General features: G+C 40.8%; 1 protein-coding gene across 1 annotated transcript in view; it reads left to right on the forward strand.

Annotated features, from left to right (window-relative positions):
- The first annotated feature begins 39 nt into the window (after positions 1-39).
- The window catches only part of MET (MET proto-oncogene, receptor tyrosine kinase), an 86,193-nt gene continuing 59,612 nt past the window's right edge, over positions 40-26,620 (forward strand). Inside the window, exons 1-2 of the mRNA XM_077807826.1 lie at positions 40-1,239; positions 22,055-22,246. Coding sequence (XP_077663952.1) covers positions 40-1,239; positions 22,055-22,246 — 1,392 coding nt within the window. The remainder of the gene's footprint in view (positions 1,240-22,054; positions 22,247-26,620) is intronic.

The raw sequence follows: 26,620 nt of genomic DNA on the forward strand, positions 1-26,620 counted from the left end.
ATTTATTTAAATATATTTTGACAGGTTAAATCTATAACAATGAAGACTGTTGCTGCGTTTACTTCTGGGATTATTATATTCCTGTTTTCTTTGGTGCAAAGGACCAGTGGACAATGTAAAGAAGCAGCTATAAAGTCAGAGATGAATTTGAGCATCAATTATCATCTTCCTCATTTTATCACAGAAACGCCAATACAGAATATAGTTTTATATAAGCATCATATCTATATCGGAGCAGTCAACAAGATCTATGTCTTAAATGAAAACCTCCAGAACATTTCTGTGTACAAGACTGGACCTGTGCTGGAGAATCCTGATTGTGCACCATGTGAAGATTGCAAAGAGAGAAACAATTTATCCAATAGTGTTTGGAAGGATAATGTCAACATGGCTCTGCTCCTAGAAACGTACTATGATGATCAGCTCATCAGCTGTGGTAGTGTAACTCGAGGTGTATGTCAACGTCACATCATTCACCCCAACAACCCTGCCGACATAGAAAGTGAAGTGCACTGCATGTACTCAAAGCAGAGGGATGGCGAGTCAGACAGCTGCCCTGACTGTGTTGTAAGCACTTTAGGAACCAAAGTTTTGGTGACCGAAAAGGACAGATTTGTAAACTTTTTTGTTGGGAATACTGTGAAGTCTTCATTTCAACCACAGCATGCACTACATTCAGTGTCGGTTAGAAGGTTAAAAGAAACCCAGGATGGTTTTGAGTTTCTCACAGATCATTCTTATATGGACATTCTCCCACAGTTCAGGGACTCTTATACCATTAAGTATGTCCATGCCTTTGAAAATGACCACTTTGTCTACTTCCTAACAGTCCAGCGTGAATCTCTTGACTCCCAGTCTTTTCACACAAGAATCATCCGTTTCTGCTCTTTTGATTCTGAGTTGCGCTCTTACATGGAGATGCCTCTTGAGTGCATTTTCACTGAAAAGCGGAGGAAGAGGTCAATTCGAAATGAGATATTTAATGTTCTGCAGGCTGCATATGTCAGTAAGCCAGGTGCAGTTCTGGCCCATGAAATGGGGCTTAGTGTGAACGATGACATTCTGTATGGTGTTTTTGCACAAAGCAAGCCGGACTCTTCGGAACCAACAAACAGATCTGCTGTCTGTGCAGTCTCTGTCCGAACAATCAATGAATTCTTCAACAAGATTGTAAACAAGCAAAACATGAAATGTCTTCAGCACTTCTATGGGAAAGATAGCAAATACTGTTTGAAAAGGGTAAGTGAAAATTACTTTGTCATATACTTTATGTCATATACTTTACATATATAAAATTACTTTGTCATATAAATTCTTCCACCCGTTACTCACATTGACTACTCCATTACTGTGTGATTGTCTCATTGATTGCAGTAGTGAGATGCAAGTCTTTGCTGGCTAAGGCCCCTAATCATTTACAGGTTATTTGAGTTGACCATTTAAATAGGCAATGATTAGCACAAGTTTGCCAATCTTTGCAAGAAGCAATTACTGTAAATCGACTGCAGGAGTCAATGAAGGGCTTAAGGAGATAAAATAAACTATTAAAGAGACTGAAAAAATTCTTTTTAAAAAACAACTAATTTGTTTTCTGGTTTTGTGTGCTTTTGTTTCTAAGGATCATTAGGCCGTAGATGGAACAATGAGGGAATTATATCTCCTGCTGTCATTAAAAGGGGTTCACTAATATCAGTCGCCTTGTGCATTGAGTCCCCTACAACTAAAACTCACAGAGAATGTTAAAGGTGAAATAAAGGTTTGGGGTTTTTTTGTTAGAAAAAGAAATCTGTTTCATAATATAAATCATTTAATGGCCAGATTGTGGTACCCTTACTCATGTTTCATACACAAGCAGTCCCACTGAAGTCAGTTTAGTTAATCCAATCAGTGAGATTTCTTGTAGAGTGATAGGTTTCAGAGTAACAGCCGTGTTAGTCTGTATTCGCAAAAAGAAAAGGAGTACTTGTGGCACCTTAGAGACTAACCAATTTATTTGAGCATGAGCTTTCGTGAGCTACAGCTCACTTCATCGGCATCCGATGAAGTGAGCTGTAGCTCACGAAAGCTCATGCTCAAATAAATTGGTTAGTCTCTAAGGTGCCACAAGTACTCCTTTTCTTCTTGTAGAGTGAGGTGCTGAATCTCACTCTACCCGAATGCAGTCCCAGTCCTGCAGTGAGAACTAAGCAAATGTACTCTTGTCTCTGCAAATTTCTCTGTGAAGGATTGGGTCCTAAAGAAGTAACCTAGAAGCTCACTTTTTCTGAGTGCAATGTAGGGTTTATTAGATTAATGGGAATCTGGGTAAGAGGAGTTTTTTGTGGTAAATATTGTCTACTAAAAGATGCAACCTGAATTCAGATAATGAAGGGTTCCATATCTTTACATCTGTGCTTTCTCAAATCTACTACACATTGAGGGTTTCCCTGATGGTGCTGGTGGCATCCCAAGCAATTAGAACAACAAAGAGGAAACAAAAGAAAAACCCCTCCTTCCTCTCTATTGAGTGGTCTGTGGTGATGTCAGCGGAAATATGGAATCCTGTATTCAGGACTGGACAAGAAGGATTTTACAAACAAAATATTTAAAACGTAGACATATTTGTTTGTAACCCATTCTGTTAAGGACCTGGGTAGGGTGAGATTCTGTTACAGGCTTTACACAGTCCCTCCCAGATGGCAGCGGATGTTAGGCGTTCAGCACCAGGATGGGGCGAAGGTCACACTCGGTGAATCAATCACTGCACAGATCCTCTGGCATTTCCCTTGTGGCAGAGGCATGCTCCACTGTGGAGAGTCGCCTAGCCACTGGGCTAGAATAATCTCTAAATAGGCTCCATTATGATTCTGCAGCCTTCAGTGAAAGATTCCTTGCCAGAGGTTCCCAGAGCTGAGCTGAGATACTGGAGTTGCCACTTAGTGCTGGCACTGTGAACATGTCACATTCTATATTTTACTATTTTTCTTCCTAATTTTCAGGAAAATAGATACAGTTTAGAAAATTCTTAATATAGTAGCTTCTGTTATCTTTTTCTAGTGCCTTGTCCTCGTCTTTTCTCAAACCTTAATATTTCTTCTTCGTTTTTCATTTTGTGTTTCACTCTGAGTATCCATTTCTATTCTCTGAAAATAGTTTTCTTCCTTATTCTTGGATTATTTATTGGGGGGGGCGGTTTAAGATCCTTTTGATCCTTTTATCTCATTCTTCTGTTACCCAGCCAAACCTCTTTAATAAGATAGTCTTTTCACAGCAAAGTGCCCCTTTAATATATTGATGGAATAATCTATGAGTTTTCACATTCTAAGAATTTTTTTCCTGCTTCAAAATGCTTTCTAGGCTCTGCCACTGTTTTGCATATCTGAGCTGAATGTATTATGGCTTCAGAGGGTTTATTACAGTTGCATGTTTCCAAGAAATGTCATCAGAATTGCAGATTTCTGCTCTTACTGCAGCTATATAACATTGATAAAGGATTGCTTCAAAAGGAGGAAAATGGGTCTGTGCCTTTTGTGCACTTTTATTTTGTATAAAGAAGGCTTGAATGTAGTTTTTTACCATGGAAATATCAAGACTGTCAAGATAGACATTCTTTTTTTGGAGGAGAACTCATTGGAAGGCTTAAATATCTATTGTGAGCTTTCCCGGCCCTGGATTGAAGGGGTAGGTGATTAGCAAAGGATTTTTAAAAACTGGGAGTGTGTCCTTTCATTGCTTCGTTATGATGTATAAAGAAGACATAAAAGGTTTTGATTTGGTTTTGGGAGGGAAATAAAGGTCTTTTTTTTCTTTTTTTGTTTTAATCTCAGAAATATCAAGAATGTCAAATCTCAGATTTTGCTGGAGAACCTCTGGGTGGTTTTAGGGATTTTACTGTGAACTTCAACACCTTAATTGAAGAGATTAGGAGTTTGAATATTTATCTCACGGTTTCCTTTATCCAGAGTGTTCTTTAATCACTCAAGGTCAATAGGTTTCAGAGTAGCAGCCGTGTTAGTCTGTAGCCGCAAAAAGAAAAGGAGTACTTGTGGCACCTTAGAGACTAATTTGTTAGTCTCTAAAATGCCACAAGTACGCCTTTTCTTTTTGAAGTTCAATAGGAGATTATAAAAACAAACAAAAATCAAAGAGTTTTAAACAGTCTGACTGAAAATCTCTTCCCCTATCAATTACTCAGCTTTCATTTTCTTGACTCTTGTAATGTCACCATTTCACATATTTTTCCAGTCTAGAAGGATGTAAATTTCTAATGTAAAAAACAAACAGGGAAAAAATTTCCTTTTAAACACTCATCAAACAAAAGCACTTTTCAAGCGTTCTTTGTGCATCATAGAGAAGTTTAAAATGCCACAACCCAACTGTTCCCTTTTGTAGGTCACCTTTCACTTGATATAAAACTTTCTGTAAACTATGACAATTTGTCATAGCTTATTTTGGCAGAATCAGAATGTTATTTTGTGTAATTTAGCCAAAATGATGTCTCTCTTTAATGTTATGAGAGATGCAAACCACAGTCCTCTGATGCAAGAGAAAATGTACTGACTTCTACAGGATTAAATAATAAGAGACTTCAAACAGTACTGCAGTAATGAAAGTGTAATGTTAGCAACATCCAAACCAAATGAAAAGGAGTACTTGTGGCACCTTAGAGACTAACCAATTTATTTGAGCATGAGCTTTCGTGAGCTACAGCTCACTTCATCAGATGCATACCGTGGAAACTGCAGCAGACTTTATATATACACAGAGAATATGAAACAATACCTCCTCCCACCCCACTGTCCTGCTGGTAATAGCTTATCTAAAGTAATCTTCAGGTTAGGCCATTTCCAGCACAAATCCAGGTTTTCTCACCCTCCACCCCCCCACACAAATTCACTCTCCTGCTGGTGATAGCCCATCCAAAGTGACAACTCTTTACACAATGTACATGATAATCAAGTTAGGCCATTTCCTGCACAAATCCAGGTTCTCTCACTCCCTCACCCCCCTCCAAAAACCCACCCCCATACACACACAAACTCACTCTCCTGCTGGTAATAGCTCATCCAAACTGACCACTCTCCAAGTTTAAATCCAAGTTAAACCAGAACATCTGGGGGGAGGGGGGTAGGAAAAAACAAGAGGAAATAGGCTACCTTGCATAATGACTTAGCCATTCCCAGTCTCTATTTAAGCCTAAATTAATAGTATCCAATTTGCAAATGAATTCCAATTCAGCAGTTTCTCGCTGGAGTCTGGATTTGAAGTTTTTTTGTTTTAAGATAGCGACCTTCATGTCTGTGATTGCGTGACCAGAGAGATTGAAGTGTTCTCCGACAGGTTTATGAATGTTATAATTCTTGACATCTGATTTGTGTCCATTTATTCTTTTACGTAGAGACTGTCCAGTTTGACCAATGTACATGGCAGAGGGGCATTGCTGGCACATGATGGCATAAATCACATTGGTGGATGTGCAGGTGAACGAGCCTCTGATAGTGTGGCTGATGTTATTAGGCCCTGTGATGGTGTCCCCTGAATAGATATGTGGGCACAATTGGCAACGGGCTTTGTTGCAAGGATAAGTTCCTGGGTTAGTGGTTCAAATCCAGACTCCAGCGAGAAACTGCTGAATTGGAATTCATTTGCAAATTGGATACTATTAATTTAGGCTTAAATAGAGACTGGGAATGGCTAAGTCATTATGCAAGGTAGCCTATTTCCTCTTGTTTTTTCCTACCCCCCTCCCCCCAGATGTTCTGGTTTAACTTGGATTTAAACTTGGAGAGTGGTCAGTTTGGATGAGCTATTACCAGCAGGAGAGTGAGTTTGTGTGTGTATGGGGGTGGGTTTTTGGAGGGGGGTGAGGGAGTGAGAGAACCTGGATTTGTGCAGGAAATGGCCTAACTTGATTATCATGCACATTGTGTAAAGAGTTGTCACTTTGGATGGGCTATCACCAGCAGGAGAGTGAATTTGTGTGGGGGGGTGGAGGGTGAGAAAACCTGGATTTGTGCTGGAAATGGCCTAACCTGAAGATTACTTTAGATAAGCTATTACCAGCAGGACAGTGGGGTGGGAGGAGGTATTGTTTCATATTCTCTGTGTATATATAAAGTCTGCTGCAGTTTCCACGGTATGCATCTGATGAAGTGAGCTGTAGCTCACGAAAGCTCATGCTCAAATAAATTGGTTAGTCTCTAAGGTGCCACAAGTACTCCTTTTCTTTTTGCGAATACAGACTAACACGGCTGTTACTCTGAAACCAAACCAAATGCTGCATCTTTGGCATTGTTTTCAAGGCAATCCTATAATATTTGATCATTTACAGTCAAAGGCTGATAGGTGAAGGACAAATCACATTAGCAGAAAGAGTTGCAAGACACATTGTCTTTGTTTCTGTTAGGCTAATAGATAACCCTTTGAATGACTATTCCTCGTGCTTTTGTTGTTTGGTGTGAAGCAGTTGAAGTGAGAAATGGGCCCAAATGAGAACAAATTCTCTGAAACTTTCCCTCTACCCTTCCTTCCCTAATTTGGGTGTTTGAATGAAAATGCTTCAACTCACCTCAGTTTGGTTGACAAAACTGGTTTTGGATATAAAAACCTGTCAGTTTTTACAAAACATGAATCAAAACTGGCTCCAGTTTTCCCTGTCTTTCAGGGAAGCTCATAGAAGACCCAGCCCATTAAAGTCAGGCTGGCAGATCCACAGCTGGTGTAAATGGTCATAGCCCTATTTAAGTCAATGGAAATACGACAGTGAACACCAGATGAGGACCTGCTCCAGTTTTGACGTTGATTTAAATGGGAACAGGAGAGCAATCAGAATCAGTTTTGAATCAGAAATAAAAAAGGTGGAGTAAAACTAAAGGTTTTCTGGTGCCTAAGCCAGGGCAAGAAGAGTGCTGTGAAGTGGTTACAAATCTCTCCTGGAGGTTTTCGAATCATTGCTCTGGCATCTCCTCACCCACACCCGCTGTGGAAACTGGGTGTCGGTTTTAGTGGATTGAGCCTTAGTCACTGGTTCAAAATTAGTCATGTTCAGCTACTAAAATAGATGAAGATTCAGATCAAGAGCCAAATCCTACTTGCCTTTCCTCACTTATGCACATAGTCTCAAGGTGCCCATCTAAGTTCTGATTTCAATGGGACTCCTTAGGTGGGTGAGATGAGCAGGTTTTGGGCTCAACAGGTACAGATGTATTCTACATTGTAATATTTTTACTGAGCAGTAAGCTTAGAATTTTTTTATTTAGAATTTTTCCACATTGATTTTTTTTATGTGGTAAACAATTGTGAGCCAATTTGGCTCTCAGTTACATGGATCCAATTCCCATGGAGCCGTGCCTGTGGAACTGCAAGCAGAATTCAGCTCTAGATTTCCTGTGGCACAGGGATTCCTTTTGTTTTGTTTTTCCTGTGAGTTTTCACATCCAAAAGTTACTCCATACAGTGTCTTTGATCCAAAGCATGGCAAAGCACTTTGCAACCAAACAGAGAAACCAAAGGCTGTTTTTTGTCACAAAATACCCTGGGATGTGGACAGACAAACTTGTCACCACTCCTATCAAAGGAAGAGCACAAACAGAGAAAAATAATTTTGAAGGAAGGTGAAATGAAAAAGACAGTAAAATAAACATGCAGTGATGTTTCTTTATTACTGTTGCAAAGATGATAGATGAGTTAAATTTGGTTACGTTTATATTATAATGGAAGAAAATAATTACGACCTTCCATCAGGAAACCACAAAGACCCTTATTGATCTGTCATCCTCAGGGTATGTCTAGTAATATTTAATAAAATAAACAGAGACAAATAACTCCTTAGAGGCCCTGTAATCTCCCACACCATTTAGATTACAAATTTTTGGCAGAATTAAAAATAGCCCCACATCTCTGTGATTATAAAGGCTTGGAGGGGCTCATTTAAACAATCTCGCACAGTAAAGGAAATGGATTTTCTATTACAAGTAGAATACAATATGGGCTGAAATATTTCTCCTAAGAATCAGACACTAGAATCCTAATTTTTTCATTAGTTGATGCTTTTGGAAATGCTATATATTAAAAAACATAAAAATATCAGCTGAGATCCTCGCTCGTGATGCTAAAAAGAACTGTGGGCATGTAACCTTCCTTAAGGTTGGTATACCACAGTAATCCAAATTAAAAAGCTGTAAAAGTTAAGGGCCTGATTGTACCCACTAAATGTATGCATAGAGGGTACTGGCGTATGCTGCAGCATCCCCTCTCGCCTTTACAGCATCTGTAGAGGGTTCTCGGTAGGTCATCTGTTGGATGCGTAAACAGGATGTGACGGGGCAGTGGGAAATGTACATTGTCCTCTAGGAAAACATGCTTAGCTCACGGCAGAAAGATAATACAGTGTAAAGGTGTATTATCTCTGTATGATCATTCTCAATTAAAAGGGAGATCCAGGGAAGGAACCAGGTATAGAAGCCCTATCATTCCATTGGAATCACACTGTCAGGATGTAGGAGGTGACTTTTGGAGACCCAGATGTGGTGCAGAAATGTCCTCCTGCTGATCCCTGGGATCCATGGAGTTTGGGGCTGCCACTTGCTACCCTGATGGGGAGAAAGCTCTGCAAAGAGAACCTTGCTGAATTTCCCTCCTCCTGAGCTCCCTGCTGAGGACTGGTCTCTGTGTATCTCCTACTCTGTTGTTCAGTGTGATGAGGATTTTTTTTTTGTTTTTAATCATTTTCTTTCTGAAAGTCGGGTTATTCTGTGAAACTGACATTTGTTCTCCTGTCATCTTCTGGCAAAGGCGCTGCTTTTTCAGTAAAGCCAACTAATAATGCTCACCTCCAGACTTTTAAATCAAATCCTTTGATTGAAGAGAAAGCTGCCCATTGGTCACTAGTATGGCAAGAGAATGTACTGCATACTCTGAAAATGCACAGCCCAAACTTCTAGTAGCTCAATGAACAGTTTCTAGATGCAAAAAGAAAAGGAGTACTTGTGGCAGCTTAGACACTAACCAATTTATTTGAGCATGAGCTACAGCTCACGAAAGCTCATGCTCAAATAAATTGGTTAGTCTCTAAGGTGCCACAAGTACTCCTTTTCTTTTTGCGAATACAGACTAACACGGCTGTTACTCTGAAACCAGTTTCTAGATGTTGACCAGTGGACTGAAAAATTGTATTTTTTTTTTTTTTATGTCTCAGATTTGTAAAATGCCTTTAAATGTCTCTTAAAGCACGTGAACATTAATTACATAACAAAATAACAGGTTTTTTTCATAACAGGCTGAAGCCCCAGCTAGTCTGCAACCTGGCCTCCTTCAAAGTTCCTCCTCTATCCCCTCCATTCCACAAACGATGCCATCCATTGTCCCACTCCTGCCTCTGACCCTCCTTCCATCCCATCCCGTATGCCTGGGACACTCTCCCTAGGTCTGTTTCTAATGTCAGCTCCTTCTCCTCAGTCACCTCACTCCTAAAAACCCGCTTTTGCTATGTCACCTATGTGAAACAAAATGAACAAACATAATAACACACTGCATCATCCAAATGTACACATTTGCCTTACTGCATAACCACATTGAGTATAGTCTAAAGTTTAAGGCCAGAAGAGACCACCAGGTCATTTAGTCTGACCTATACATCACCGAAACCACCCAGAACCCGCATGTTAAACCCAACAACCAAAATTAGACCCAAATATTACAGCCCCTGGGAGACTAGACTATTATATGCCACAGGAAGAGAATATGAGGGATCAAGGTGCACCAATACCCAAGGACCCTGCATTGGCAGGGGAGTGATTAAGTGAAATATATACAGATAATCCTGGCAGGTGAAGATGAACCTCACCCCCAAAAGTCACTGCCAATCTGACCTAGGAGAAAATGCTTTCCCAACCCCACATATGGTGATCAGTTAGACCCTGAACATGTGAGTAAGAACTAGCCACCTGAGAGAGACAAAGCTCACTTTCACCTCAGAGCCCTGGCTCTCCCCATCCACTGTCTCCAGCCATAGACACTGTCTCTTCTGATACTATAGAGGAAGGTGATGTAAAAAAAACCCACCCAGAATACACTGGAGGAGGGGGAAATCCCTTCCTGGCCCCAGGTGACCAGCAGAGACCCTGAAGCATGAGCTTTTAGGAACATAATTTATGGAAGTAAGCCCAGCCCACTCCCATCACAAACAACCCCATCATACAACTGCACGCATGATTGTCCAGCTCCCTCTTAAAACTAACTGTTGTTTGCCCCTACAACTCCCAACGGGCGGCTATTCCAGAATCTCACCCTTCTGGTGGTTGGTATTATAACCCATGTCCCTCCACTCCTAGTTCCCCCTTTTTGTCACGTCTGAACTGAAAGTCTAAATCATGCAAACACATATGTATGGCACTTCAACTCCCTCAGTACCTATCCTGCTTCAGCTATCCTCAGCATCGCTTCCAGTCAGTCCAGTCCAATCTGATTTGTAGTTTTATCTGAGTTGATGACCCCTTGGCACTTTCACAACTGCCGGCCCTAGAGCAGCAATAGGAAATTGGGCTTCAGCATCAGGAGACTTTGAAGGAACCTCAGTTCCTTAGTCCAGGTCTGCCTTCAGCACCTTCACAGTAAATGCATTGGCTTGTCACAGAAGTAAGCAATTGTGTAACTTACGCTTTGGGACAGATTCTGCTCTCACACAGGTCTGACATCGTTGTAACTCCATGACTCCTGATTTACACCTGATTCAGAGAAACCAGAATCAGATCCTGTATTTTATAAAGAATACCATTACTGCAAACAATGGGCCAAATTTATTGGTGGCTTAAGCAGTGACATAAATGGTTTAGTAGAAGACAAATTCAGGTGGCAAAGCAATGCAAGCTGTGCAATTTGGCTTGCAGCAGGTGAGCAGAATGAATGGTTGTAGCAAGAAAAATACTAAGGGAGCAGAAGAAGAGATTGCAACCAAAAAAAAAAGCACCCAACAGGAGGATGTGCTCTGCCTCCTCTGTGTGTATGTTATTCTGCTTTTGCACACTTACTGAATGGAAATAGGTATAAATTATACTACTTTACCCTGAAACTCATACCCATTTTTTGACCTACTTTCATCCCTTGTCTCTTACACCAGTGCTTCTCAAGCTATCTGATGTGGAGGACCGGCAATTTTTTTTTCCAATGTGCGCGCAGACCGGCAGCCAATGGCTCGGGGACTGGCACCGGTCCGCGGACCACCACTGGTCCACGGACCACCACTTTGAGTAGCACTGTCTTACACCACTGTTTAAGGGCTTCTCTAAACATGGAATTATTCCACAATAACTATTCCATTGTAAATTCATACCCTACCTTTTTCTGGAAGAACTTTCACAGACAAGCCATAAATCGCAAATGAATGTGTCCTAGGGACTTCCATGGGAGATGCACTTGCTGACACCAAGTCTGTATTTAGCTCAGTGACTCTGGGATATTTTACTAACATCCTCTGTGTCTTATTTTTAATTCATTAAAACTGAATAATGAACCACCACCTCCAGAATGATAATCTGTGTACTGAGTGAAACGTCATAAAATTAGTATAAAGGAAATGGACGAAATTCAAAGATTGCATAGGTCCATTATATCTGACTGAATCAATAGTATTTACTTAGTGCTAATGCACTAACTAGATTACAAGAACTAATGCAATGGTGGTCAATGACAAAAACAAATAATTCTTTGAATGATCTTGACAATAGAATATGCAATGTTTTTAATTTGTATTAACTAATTACACTAACATGTACGTCTTTTCTACCTCGTTATCTTAAGTAAAATAATCAGTCTCACCTCTTTTTTTCTGTTATTCAGCAGTGAAATAGACCAAAGTAATGAGTATTAAGAGTTGATTGGAATGATGATATTGCTATGAGAAATGTACACCGGTGACTTTTTTCACAGAACTACCATTTATTTGGGGTCTGATCAATTTAAATAATCTCTCTGTTGATTTCAGTGGATTTGGGATCAGGTCTTTAAAGTGTAAAGTGTGTGTTAAATGTAATATTTCCTTCCAAGCTTTTTGTTTGTCTGTTTTTTGTTTTGCTACAAGATGCTATTTCCATGTGACTTTTTGCGTGCATAGTTGTGATTATAGGCAACACATGTAGCATCACCTATAGCTAAGGTTGCCTAAACATTTCCTTTCTAAAGGATTATTTTCAGTTGTTTATAACTTTCTCAGAGCTTTACCTTTGCAGCCAAAATATGAGATGCTTGCTCTCAGAAAGGGAGTGTACTTTTCCCCTGAAAGTTTCATCAAAAACATTTGAGTCATTTTCAAGCACAAAAGGAGTGGGAGGTGGGAACAATTTTCTACTTTAAAAAAATTGCAACTTTTTTTATGTTTTAAAGAAAAGCTCCAATGTTTTAGCTGAAGTTTGTTAGAAACTTGATGTTTGAAAAGGACAGAGGGTCCAATCCAATACATTGAAATCTGTAGGATTCTTTCCATTGACTTAAATGAGTGCTGGATCAACTCCATAGTTCCTCAGGCATATATGTGCCTTTCATTGGTTCATAGAAACTCAGATTTGACTTGTCGAAAGATAGTGGAAGATGGATCTGCTTATACCAGGGATGAATTTTAGCCCAGTGGATTTGCCCAGGTGTATGAGAACAAAATCTGTCCCATTCTGCATATTTTTCCTCTGTTTCACCACTTCATTTGTCACAAGGAGCAGGGCTGGGTGTAGGAGGCAAAAGGGTGAGTTTGCTCAGGCCCCCCATTTGAGAGAGTCCCCAGTGTTACAGAGGGGCCAAATTAGAGTGAGTGGGATTCCAACCTGGCACACTGAGTCACAGTGCCACTCAGAATTGGTGTCTGCCTTCAATATTGCATGGGGTGACTCGCCTGCCCTAGTGGAGCCCAGATGCCATCATAGCCACCACTGGCATCATTGTACCAGGCCTGAGGCAACACACCAGGCCAGGAGCCCAGAGACAGGAGCAGGTTGGGGGATACCAGTCCCACCAGCAGTGGGGTCAGAGCTCAGGGACAAGCGTGCTCCTGGCCACATGCAGGGTGGAGCCCCACCCATCCCCGTGAGGAGGGCAGCAACCCCACAAGCTTGGGCCCTCTTTGACTTCACTTTTTTCCCCTCTTCTTAAGCTCTTTCACCTTCATGGTAATTTTTTGGATGGGGGGAACCTCCGTTTCAAATTTTGACCCAGGCCTCCAAAACCCAAAGCCCTGAGAAAGAAGTGTGGGTCCCGATGCTGCTTTGTTGAAGCCAAAGAAAAATATTCCATGTGGTTTGATTGCCGTTTTGAAAATGGACATTTCTCTAATCCCAACAGACAGCCAATAAATTCTTCCTGGGTGGAATTCACCTATGACAGGGACACATGCAGAACAATCAGGTCCTGGATTGGAGCCTTAAGCATAGGTGCTGGAACTAGCGGTTCTGGGGATGGGGCAGCACCCCCTGGCTTGAAGTGGTTTTCATCGTATACAGGGTTTACTGTTTTGTTCAGTGGCTCTCAGCACCCCCACTGTACAAATTGTTCCAGCACCCCTGGCTGTAAATGCCTGGTGGTAAAAAGTCTGCCTGGCTGAGGGTGGGTATTACATGGCACAAGACACCACAACTCCTACTTTACAATGGGAATGAGCAGTGGTCCAGTGCTACCCCAAAACCGGGCAGCATTATTAGGTCATGTACTAATTCACTGAGTCCCCCAGACAGCCTATACTGGACAGGCTTCTATGAAGTCTCTGCTGCAAATTAAACCTGCCCTATTAAGTCAGGATACCCAGGGAGGATAGAGCCTGCCCTCCTTGATATTTAACCTCCCTCAGCAGCTCATCAGTGCAAGGAGGGTGCAATGTACCAATGGGGGTGAATCAGTGCCTTTATTCATAATATTTTGTTGAGCAAGCCAGATGGGAGGATATGGACATGCAGTTAGCACCAGCAATAACTTAGGTACCAACAAGTTACATTGTTCTTTTCATGAGCGTTTACTCTGTGGATCAGTGAAAAACAAAACCCAAATATTGTTTGTATGGCATTTCCTGCTTATTTACATGCTGCAGTTTTTCTTGGGAACACACCAGCCTGTTCTGGGAACATGCATAAGTTGTGCAATGTTTTACTAAGGAGCAGAACCGGACTGATTACAGTATTGGATGAGTGGGAGGGTCTGCACAGGGCATGTGCCCCGGGCATGACATAAATGATGGCTCATCATGAGTCCTTTCCATGGCTGATAAGGAGGGAGGTAGCTCAGGGTTAGGATCAGGGAACCCAATGTTTCGTGAATCCTCCTGTCAGCATAGGTTCCCCCCAGAGGTTACATCAGCAATTGGGCTTTGCAACTCTTCTATGGCACAGGTAGGAAAATCTGTTGTCTCATTCCCTAGTGCATTTCACAAGTGCTTCACCCAACTCCTTGGACTGGGTGCTGGATCTAAATGTGGCCCTGGGTGAGGATTTGCATACATTCTAGAAGAGGACTTTGCAATTGCCTCTGTTCCTGCAGAATTTGCATATCTCATTTATTTCCTGTACTTATTTCTTGAAGTTTGGTCTATTGTACTATAGATGTTTGTTCTATAGAGTTTTCTTCTAATCTGCTTTCTTCCAAGGCAAATCATGTGAATTAGTCATGTGAGTAACTTGAAAGGAATTCAGACCATGAGTGCCAGTTTATATACCCACAGAGGTAGGAAATCTTCAAGATTTTAAATAACATTTTGTCCAGTTTCACAAACATTCTGTACTACTTAATCATGCAGAAAAAATTCACCCTTCTGCCTTTGAGGGATGAAAGGGGAAATCTATTTACATGTCTGCTTTACCTTTTTCGTTGTATTTTATTCATTTTGTCCAGCTGTGCCGAGACACCACTTGGGAAATGAAAAAGGAGATTCTTCAAGATGTCCTTTGTTAAGGAAATAGGCCAGAGAAGGATGAAGCAAATAGGATTTGTAATTGTGTCAGAAACAGGAAAGTTTGACGTCGTTTTTCCCCCTCTTCTCTTTTGGTTGCAGAGTTATAACTGCAAGAACCATGTAGTTGTCTCTATTAGAGCCCAGAATTAAACAGCTTGGTATGTGACAGAAGCGGAGATTTATGAGTTATGTGAAACCTCAGGAATAATTCCTTCCAAAACGAGCAGTGACTGAAAGTCCAGTTCTTTTGGGCACTTTTGTAATGGGTTTTGGGTTCTGCACAGGACCGGGAAACTGGAGATATGGGTTCTGCTCCCAGCCTTCCAACAGACTTCCAGTGTGACATTGGGCAAGTGATGTTAGCTCTGTGGGTGAAATCCTGGCCTCTCTGAAGTCCACAGGGTCAGGTTTTCATCCTTTGTGTCTCGGTTTCATTGTGAAACAGGGAAGGTAATAGTACTCATCTACCTCACTGGACGGTCATGAAACTAAACTAATTCATTGTTTGTATACTTTCTTGAAATCTCAGATGGAAGTCACTATAGGGGAGAAAAGTATTTGTGTTTTATTAAAAATATACAAGACTGTTTAGAGAGGGGAACCATCAAGGTTGCCCCATTTTCCCCTTATTTGCTCTTTCTCTTGAGACTGTGTTGATACATCTAAGCTTCCTACTTTTTCGTAACCATATTTCATGAGGGCAGACACGCTTGAAAATTGTGTTCTATGGGTGACAATACTATTTATCGCTAATCCTAATTCCTTGACCCTTGGAACCATAGAGACAAAACATTGTTTTGAAGAGCTGTCTCTACAGAGACCTTGGGCTTCTCCCTTCCAAATAGGCTAGGAAATCAGTCCAATATCTAAGACTATCTATTCTGTGCACTTTACACCAAATTTATTTTTTGAATATTTATGCCATCATTGACAAATCTCCAGACCCACTAAATGCTGGTAGTCCTGCCCACTCTCTATGTGGATGGGAGTGCCTGATCATGGAGATGTTATTGTGGGACAGTACGTGTGTTGATATATATTGCAAACGTTTCCTTGCCTTTTCTTTGCTAAAAATATAGGTTTTGATTCAGCAAAGTGCTTAAGCACATTTATTTATTTATTTGTATTATTGTAGTGCAGAGTGGTTCTCAATCTGTGGCCTGTGACCACTTGCATCCCAATCAGCACACAGCTGCAGCCCATGTGACATCCTCAGTGCCATAAAGGTAGTATATATGTTGTGTGGATGTGGCCCATGTTATAAATAGACAACCCACAATGGCAACTAGGTTGAGAACCACTGCTGTAGTGCCTAGGAGGCTCAGTCATAGACCAGAATCCCATTGTGCTAGGAGTTGTACAAACAGAGAACCAAAAGGCAGTCCCTGCCTTAAGAGCACATGTTTAAGTCCATCCCTAGTCAAGAAAGCATTTGAGCATGTGCTTAATTGGACCATTCAGTGGAACATAATTAAATGGAACATACAGAATCTGTTTTCCTGCATTGGGGCCTTAAAAAGAATTAAGCAAATGTTTAATTATTTTTAGATCTTCAAAGATTACACTACCGTTTGTGTTTGATGAAGCTGACCTCAGACTGCATACTGCAGACTGCACAAAGATGCCACGTAACTGCTTGACTTCATAATTTTAACTAATTTTAGTTAAATACATAGAAATATAAAGTCTTCATATCTGCCGTGTACTAATTATGTTTTTTGCCTCTTTTCAAAAATGTTAATCCATTTCTCTCTATCAAGTTAGTTTCAGATTCCCCAAACCTCTAAGTACTGCTACCTGCACATTTATTATTTTACTTTTGTATTGAAAAGTAAGTGTGCTTTTTTACACATTCACCATTCACTTGAATCATGAAAGCTTCTGCCATGATTAATAATTCATTTCTAGTTCATTGAAGATATTAAATATTATATCTTTTTTCTGATTGAGGAACTCACTTAATTTGGGAGCAGGATTTTGGGCTGCAGAGGCAGAGACCTGAAGAGACCATTAATGTTTGCAGATTAGAACATAATAAGAACATAAGAACGGCCATACTGGGTCAGACCAAAGGTCCATCTAGCCCAGTATCCTGTCTTCCAACAGTGGCCAATGCCAGGTGTCCCAGAGGGAATGAACAGAACAGGTAATCATCAGGTGTCCATCCCCTGTTGCCCATTCCCAGCTTCTGGCAAACAGAGGCAAGGGACACCATCCCTGCCCATCCTGGCTAATAGCCATTGATGGACCTATCCTCCATTAATTTATCTAGTTCTTTTTTGAACCCTGTTATAGTCTTGGCTTTCACAACATCCTCTGGCAAGCAGTTCCACAGGTTGACTGTGCATTGTGTGAAAAAATACTTCCTTTTGTTTGTTTTAAATCTGCTGCCTATTAATTTCATTTGGTGACCCCTAGTTCTTATGTAATGAGGAGGAATAAATAACACTTCCTTATTTACTTTCTTCACACCAGTCATGATTTTATAGACCTCAATCATATCCCCCCTTAATCATCTCTTTTCCAAGATGAAAAGTCCCAGTCTTACTCATCTCTGCTCAAATGGCAGCTGTTCCATACCCCTAATCATTTTTGTTGCCCTTTTCGGAACCTTTTCAAATTCCAATATATCTTTTCTAGGATGGGGCGACCACATCTGCATGCCGTATTCAAGATGTGGGCGTACCATGGATTTATATAGAGGCAATATGATATTTTCTGTCTTATTATGTATCCCTTTCTTAATGATTTCCAATATTCTGTTTGCTTTTTTGACTGCCACTGCACATTGAGTGGATGTTTTCAGAGAACTATCCACAATGACTCCAAGATCTCTTTCTTGAGTGGTAACAGCTAATTTAGACCCCATTATTTTATATGTATATAGTTGGGATTATGTTTTCGAATGTGCATTACTTTGCATTTATCAACATTGAATTTCATCTGCCATTTTGTTGCCGTAACCCAGTGTTGCGAGATCCTTTTGTAGCTCTTTGCAGTCTGCCTCGGACTTAACTATCTTAAGTAGTTTTGTATCCTTTGCAAATTTTGCCCCTCACTGTTTACTGCATTTTCCAGATCATTTATGAATATGTTGAATAGGACTGGTCCCAGTACAGACCACTGGGGATTGCAGGATCTGCAGCTATTGCAGAGACTTCATAAAAATCCTTAGATAAAGCCTTTATTTCACTCAGTCTGGTTGATATTGGATATTTTGAATTATACTTGTCTAATTGGGTAGCTTCGTAAAAAGTCACTTTTGGAGGAGTTGGAGGAGAGAGGGTGGCAAATATTTTGAGGCCATCACATTTTGGACATTTGGTTTCAAATGTGCAACTTTATGTCAAGACATTTTAAGTTTATGTCAGCTAAATTGAATGTACAAGCATCAGTTAATCTTTAGGCAGTGACAATTCTTGCTAGCCTAGTTCAGAGACTTTTTTGACCAACTGGCAACATGTATTTTGCAGACTGGATCCAGGGCAAATTCCAAGTAGTTACAATCTCCCCTTTGAGCAAATAGGATTATTATCTTATGTCCATACTGGATATGGGCAGAATTCAACACTTGCCTGCTACACCTCATCACATTCCAATGGCACACCTCTATCACATTAACATTTTTCTTTCTGAGTCATATACACCACTTGCACTCCTAGTCATGCATAAAAAACAATGTAACTAAACCCAAACTCATACCAGCAGGGTCCCTGGTTATTTCAATATTTGTATGATTTGTCACTAGGATTTGGCATAATATTGTAAATGTGTAACCCAGAGATCAGTTATTTTCCATATTACCACAGAATACTTGGCAGAGTATTTGTGTCAGGAAGAGACTCAGGCTTCACAGGGTCAAAGGGTTAAAACAACAGCACATCCTTTTCCCAGTAGTATTTTGTGTTAGCTCTTACTTTAGGTTGCCTAGCAAAAGCTAAGAGAAATGGGTGAGACCATTTAAAATTTTCCATCCGACTTCTTGCTCTAGTTTTTGGGGTGACCTTTTTGCCTCTCTGCTCCATTCAAAGAGCAGCTTTGTGTTTATCCCATGCAGAGCCAGGATTTGTGGAAAGGCCTTGTGTTCAACATGTCCTTGGAAATCTGGGAGGAGGGTCAGTTTAGTCATATCTGTCTTTAGGATGATACAGGAAGGTGTCATCTGTTAGGAGCAGGAGGGAAAATATAGGCCACTTGTTCTTAATAAGGGATTTAAAAATGTTTAATGAGGACTGGCAGGGTGTTCAAATTGCAGAAGATGAGGTTTTGATGTACATTTTGTGCCTCAGATGGGAAATCTTCAAAGGAGGTCAGCAGCACAGATGTAGAGGAGTCCAAAGTTCCTCTCTCAATATGGGGAGGGATTATAGCAAGGGAACAGAGGCTGAGATGGATACATGTTCAGAGGGGGTACAGCTGAGTTGTATATCCTGCTCTGGTGGAACTATTTGTGCTCATTGCATCTCTGTGCAGATGTTTTGAAGACACTTCTAGACTGGCCAGACTAGAACTGCAAAATAACCCTGCTTTTGAGGACAGAAGAGAAGAGGGGCTAAATTTGTTAAGTATGAATCAAACATGAGTTTTAGAGAAAGTGAGCGTAGTGGTAATTACCTAAAGTCATTACCCTCTGATGATTATTTGGTGGCCTATATGAAATGAGCTCATTGTCCAAAACAGTTCTTATGGGCAGGTGTCCACATCACAGTAACTGTCAGCACCAAAACCAATCCAGCAAAGCACTTCAAACATACAAATAGTCCCACTAAAAAATCAGTGCTGGACCAGGTGGGAGGAATCAACAGCCTTGAACCTGGGTCCACATGTCCCCAGGCAGTGCTCAGACCATGGTCACTTGAATGACTGGAGAAAGGGGCCAGCGAAGCTCTAACTTGCAAAGGGCCTGGCCCACAAAGCTCCTGACTGGGGAAGACGTCCAGCCCCATTGATTGGCGGGAAGCTCTACTTAGGTCAGAAAGAGGCACAAGAAATTGCCTGCACAACTAAAGGAGTCCTTGGCTAGTGGCTGCTATCGAGCCTGCCTACTTGAGTCCTGAGCCCTACCCTGACTCCTGAGCCCTGCCTCCCAGATTGTTCTTGGTTCCTCCTTATTCCAGACCCCCGTCTTTCCCAGTTCTTGATTTCCTGCCTCACTCCAGGTCCCTGCTCCTACACCTTACCCCTGATGCTAACTCCGGCTTCAACCCCTGACTTGGCGCCTGGCTTTGACTCCGGCTCTGACCTTCAGTTTGGCACCTGACTCTGGCTCTTACCTTTGGCTTGGGGTCTGGCTCTGACCCTAGCTCTGGGAGTTCCAGGCTGCTGATGCTAAACATTAGGCATGACCGCCCATGCCCCATTCCCTACACCAGGCCTAATTTGGAACCCCTTCTTGGCAATATTGCCGTAGAGATGCATACAGTGCTACATGCATGAACTACCTTCCATCATCCATGTATGTGATTGTTTCTTCAGGTCACAGTTAAAACACATTGATTGGGCAGCATGGGGAAGCTGGCACTGCTACAGTTTATGCTAGAATTGTTCCGAGGATTAAGAGAGTCTTAACTTTCTAGTGCTGCCAATGAGGGTCTCTTCATAAACACTACAATTCATAAAACCATTGGGTAGGTTGGAAAAGGGCCTTAAATGTCTTTGGCCATTTATCCAGCACTAACAAGCCTCAAGGAACTAATTTATTTGCATATTTGGTTGCCTTCTCTTTGATAATATTCTGTTCATAAGTAATATAAGGTAAATCATCTGCAGCGGGAGAATTAGAATAACTATGTAACAGTTATGTAATAGTTATGTAGTAAAAGCTTATTCTGGCTTGCTGTTTAAGGGCCTGATCCAGACTTCACTGAAGTAAATGGAAATACCGCCATTGAAGTCAAAGAGTTATGGATCAAACTTTAATATCCCCCACCAAAAATTCCTTTTTTTAAAAAATTGATAAATAAAAATTGAAAGAAAAAAACGCAAGCTCAATACTGGTTTCAAAAGAAAGATCCATGATATTTTGCTTTCTTCGTACATGTAGTCATAGAACATGTTCCAGTAGAAACATAGCTAGACTATTTCCAATTTTAAAGTGGTTATAGATCTTTTAAGGGATCCCTGTTTATTATCTATATTATTTCACCAAAATGGAAGATGAAGCATCAATAGTAATGGAATTATCAGTTAATAGATTACTATTGAATTGTCAGTACAGCGTAGTTATCTTCTTTTCTAAAGATTAACCTGAAGTATATTGTTCAAGAAATTTTTCCAATGAAAAGAAAAATCCATGTATTCTCCATTAATAATCAGAAGAGAATTTTTTAAAAGCTCTGCAAATCCAGCATCTATTCTAATAATAAAAAGAAAAGGACTCCTTTTCTTTTTGCGAATACAGACTAACACGGCTGCTACTCTGAAACCTATTCTAATAATGTTCATGATAAATATAAAAAGAGATTGAAAAGAATAATATATGAGCAGTAGATGATCAAAATAATCTCAGCCTAAGTAATTATATTGACCTGGTTTTATTTTTAATCAGAATCAGGACATAGATTTTACCCATTTTATCTCCCTCACTTCCTCTCTTGCCCTTCTTCCCCCCCCCCCCCTTTTTTTTTTTTTTTTTACTTTTTGTCACTGAAAAGCGGGGAAGGATAAAAATGGGGAGGGAGAGAAGGAAAAAGCAGGGGGAGGGGGTTGAAAATTTCAAAATGCTGTGAACATTCTTTCCCAATTTTTTCTGTATATTTTTGCAAAATATACTATATTTGGGCAGCTCTAAGTTTAAAGCATTTTTGAGACCTTCAGATGAAAAGCACTGTAAAATATATTACGTATACTGTACTATATCTTAATGTAAATGCTTAGATAATATCTACTTGTTGAATAGAAAAACCATCATTATCTTCTGGGCATCCAGACAAAACATATTAAAACAAATGGGAAATATTCCCATAATGTAAAGAAATCATTATCTTCCCCATGGAACGTGATAACTGGTGAAACAATTACAGTTTGAAACCTCTAAGTACTTCTGATGAAATGCATTTGTGTCCACTTGCCAAATGACTTTCTTCTGACAAAGAGCTTTTCCTGCCTGTGCCCTGCTGAAGAGACACTATTCACATCGACTTTATTTTCTGACAGACATTTTCAAGAAATGCGTCGTACTGTGGAGCACAAGATGATGAATATCGTCTAGAGGTTACAACTCCTTTGCAACGGGTTGACTTGTTTATGGGGCGATTCAACAGTGTCCTGCTAACTTCAATATCTGTCTTCACCAAAGGGAATCTTACTGTTGCTAATCTGGGAACGTCTGAGGGCCGCTTCATGCAGGTAAATATAACTGTGACATTAGCACACTTTAACGTGAGTGCAAAGAGTAAGCAAGATGAATTAGAACCATAAGAAGCCAATTATATATAAATGGGGTTGGGGAAAGAGTGGGGACAACATAGTCACAGATTAATGGAAAATCAGGTGAGCTGAATAAATTGAAGCATCTGTAAGGAAACATAAAACAGAATACCCGATACAGCATCTCTGAAGGAAGTCAGCTTTGAGTTTATCACAAGACTCAAGGGTTCTATGACTTTCTTATTTTTAGCCCTGTAGCCATGGTAGTAAGGTTAGCTTGTCCCCTTTCTGGTCTCACTGAGTGCACCCCTTTGGATCTTAGGCCTCTTGCTCTTACCTTTTTCTGTGTGGAATATCGCAATTCTCCCGCTCTTTGACCGGGACCAGGGTCAGGCTGCTCCACCTATATTAGTCACTTAACACTCTGCAGGACTAACTTGGTTTGGGGCACATGAGTTTCCTCCCTTCTGGGACCTGTAATCAGTATTATAATGCTGATAACTTTCTTAAAACAAAATATTCTTATTTAGCAGTCAGAACAAAACATTAGAGGAAAAAAGGAGGTTAAAGCAAGAGAGAGCCTCTACGAATAATGGCAACCTAGGCCAGGCTTAGCGACACCCCCACAGATTCCCATGTTGCCTGTGTCTCAGTCAGGTTCCCCCTGCCCCCTACAACCTTTTAAACCCTGCCAGTGTTCTTTATGCTCCAGGAGGGTTCATCAGTTTTTGGTGGACTTTGGCACCTCCTGGTCAAATTAGTTCCATAGGCTGTCTGGGGATTGAACTGAGTCATCAGAGCTAATAGTTCTGGCATTTTCTCTTTCCATCCTTAAGTGGAAGCTGATCAGAGGAAGTAGAAATGGATCTTGAGCTATTTTCTCCTTCCCATCTGACCCACCCAGATGGTCCCCCTATTGGGAAGCATTTTAATCAAAGATATTCAGAAAAAAACCATGCCAAAGCCAGTCCACATACATTATTAACAGATTGTTACAGGACATCCATGTACGTGTCATACTTGCTGTCCCGCCCCCCTCAGGGGCTGAAGGAATCCCACCACCCTACTGGAAAGGACACATGGGACACCTTAGAAAAAATCAGTGTGAATCTCAAATGTGAATTTAGCAAAATATGAAGTGATTATGCTGTAATGTTTACTAGAAGTCCCCGTGATGAACTCACTGCCTTAAGGATGGAGATTGCTTTCAATACGGGATGTCTAGTGGTTAGAGCAGAGTCCTGCAAGCCAGGGGACCCAAATTCTAGGCCTGAATGTAACCACTGACTCACTGTGTAATCCTGAGCAAGTAACTTAACCTCTCTGCCTCACTTTCCCATCTATAAGCATGGGCAATAATGCTTACTACCCTCTTTGTAAGGTTCATTGTGGGACTTCAATGGGCTTTGGGTAAAGCCTTTGGTGATCTCTGGAGGAAAATACAAAGCAGTACTTTTATTTATTATATTTTTATTATGCATTCATGTCTTGAACCAGACTTTTTATTCAGGATTTTGTCCATCTCACAGAACAATAAAATATAACAATTAAAATACTTCCAGTCTACATTTCTCATTCTAGGGCCAGCCATAGATGAAAAGAAAGGCTATTGTGTGAGCTGCGTATTGCCATTAACAGAAATATTCACATCATTGAATTAGATTGGCTTGAGTTACAGGGGGAAGTTATCGGGAAGATCATACTATAATAACACTCTAAGCCTTTCTTTATCCTGAACAGCCTTAGGGTCTAGTACCTCCAACAGCAGAGTGAACACTCAGACAGCCTTTAATGACTGGTAACAGCACATCTGTATAACCAAATGTAATATTTCTTGCCTTGAAAAAAGGTACCATGTCTCCAGGATACAGGAATTACAGTATTTTCCAGAATGTAATACACACAAATTATATCTTTTTTTTAACTCCACTAATAGTTGTCTAGGTATTACTTCCAAACATATGTTGATTAGCAAATTTTCAACTAAAGGCAAAATGCAATGGAGTTTCTATAGTAATCTGTCTGGTATCTGCAATGAATAGAAATAAATTCATAGCATATGGGCCACTTATTTTAGTGTTGCTGGGAAGTAATTGCTAAAAATCAGGATAACCTCACAATGAAACAATTCAGTGTGCCACTCAACCTTCCAAATATTGTATTCAAATTGTATAGCGAAAAGCCACATTTCATAATAGTGATTTTATTTACCATACCTACCTGATGGGCTAAATTTGCAGTGGGCCTCAACTTGCCCTGTCTTTGTACACATCCATATTTGCTCTCACAAGTCGTTTGCACTCATTTAGTGTATTAGCATTTGTGTATTTAAATAATTTAATTTATATGCACAAAATCTGTTTGTGGTCAAGCGAATAGATTTTGCATATTAGGACCCTGATCCTGCAAATTGACTGTGATCATGCAGAGCCACTTTAACTTCAATGGGCAGTCAGCTGCAGGATCAAGGTGTAAAATTTCTACACTTTGAGTGCACACAAACACAGGCCATGCATTGAAAATATGTGCCTATATACTATTTCAACCAAATAAATTTTCAAGACAACTATTAATGGCAAAGCAAAAAATTTCAAATGTAGATCCCCAATGTTAGGCCCCAATCCATAAAGGGACTTAGGCACCTAAACCCCACTAGGCTGCTGCCTAATCCTATACGTGCTTAAACTTGCTACATGCCTAAATTTTCACTGTAGAGTTTCCTCGGTGCCTAAGTTTCTGCCTCTGGGTATGTGCACTGCTGCCTCACACTAGGCATCCCAACACCAGTCTCCTTCCTAAAACACAGTGCAATCCACAAACCACCAGGAGCTAGGCATTTGCCTGCTTATCTAGCCTGCAGGGCCCTATCTAGTAGGCCTGCATGGAGCCCCATTCAAGACCAGAGTTGAGGACGTGTCCACCTTATAACTTTTAGTCCAGTGGTTAAAGTCCTCACCTGGGATGTGGGAGATCCCAGGTTCAATTCCCTCCTCCGTATGTTGGGGAGAAACAAACTGAAGAGGGATCTCCCATCTCTCTGGTGAGTGCCCTAACCACCAGGCTATGGGGTATTCTGATGTGGGGGCAAGTGGTCTTCCTCAGTCTCTCCGGTAGAAACTGTTCTACTTTGGATAAATATTAAAGAGTTATTGGACTGGGGAGAGAGTGAGAATGACCCTGTAGTCCAGCGGTTAAAGCACTCACAGGGTAGACGCAGGCTCCAATCCTGCTGTTCCAATGGCTATTTAATTACTTATCCAAAGCAGAACAGGTTGAACAAGAGAGATTGAGGGAGCACCCCCCACTGTGTCAGAATAGCCTGACCACTTTCCTGGGAGGTGGGAGACCCCTGTTCAAACCCTTTCTCTCTGGTAGTGGGGGAGAAATTGAACCTGAGTCTCCCAGATTCTGGGTGAGTGTTGCTAGCCGCTGGGCTAACAGGCAATAAGGGAAGCAGCGCCAGTACCTCCTTCTCCAGTGTTTCTGACAAGAAATGGCTGAGGTGCCTAGGCAGCCTCATTCCAAGAGTCGATCTTGACTCACAAAGAGAGACAAGTGCCTCCCTGCAGCATGGATTGAGGTGCCTAATTTCCTGAGAGAGGTCGGCTTTAAGACATACCTCTCTCATTGGTATCTCCCACCGGCTAACTTAGGTGATGCCCTGCCTATTGAGCTGGTTTTTATGCATCCCATTCTTATGTGCCTGTTTCTCCCCATTCATTGTATAAAGGCACCTAACTCAAGCTTTGGTGGTTCCCATTATTTTTCATTGTAATTTTCTACATGCCTAAAAGTTAGGTGTTTCAACACCAGAGCCTCTTTGTGGATCCAGGCCTTATTTATTTGAGTGCCTAAATATTGCAGCTGGTCAAAAACCAAGAGAAATATTAGTGAACATTTTTGTCAACTTTTTTTTAGTTTTTATTTCTTTTTGAAATATCAATGAAAATTTTTGTCTAATTTGACAAACATTGGCCAGCACTAACAAGGATGGAGGCTCTGATCGTGCACCATAGAAGTCAATGGGAGTTTGGATCAAACCTTGAGGTGCTTAACTTTAGGTACCTGCATTTGAAACCATCAGTCTCTTGGTAACCAACCATGTTATTCTTATTCTCTTTTTTTCTTTCCCTTCCTCTCTCTCAGCCCTTCACTATTTCCTCTGCTTGCTCACTCCCACCTTCATACGTACCTGTGTCTCCACCTCTCTTCTCTCTGATTCTCCAGTTCTGTCTCCATCAACCTTCCCTCTGCTCTCCATACAATTGTAGTAGAACACTACTACAAAGCAAATGTAATCTCTAACACACTGATTTTGTGGCCCGAATTACTGTAGTGGTTGCTGCATGTATT

This window comes from Eretmochelys imbricata, chromosome 1 (genome assembly GCF_965152235.1).
Source record: "Eretmochelys imbricata isolate rEreImb1 chromosome 1, rEreImb1.hap1, whole genome shotgun sequence".
In the NCBI taxonomy this organism is placed as follows: Eukaryota; Metazoa; Chordata; order Testudines; family Cheloniidae; genus Eretmochelys; species Eretmochelys imbricata.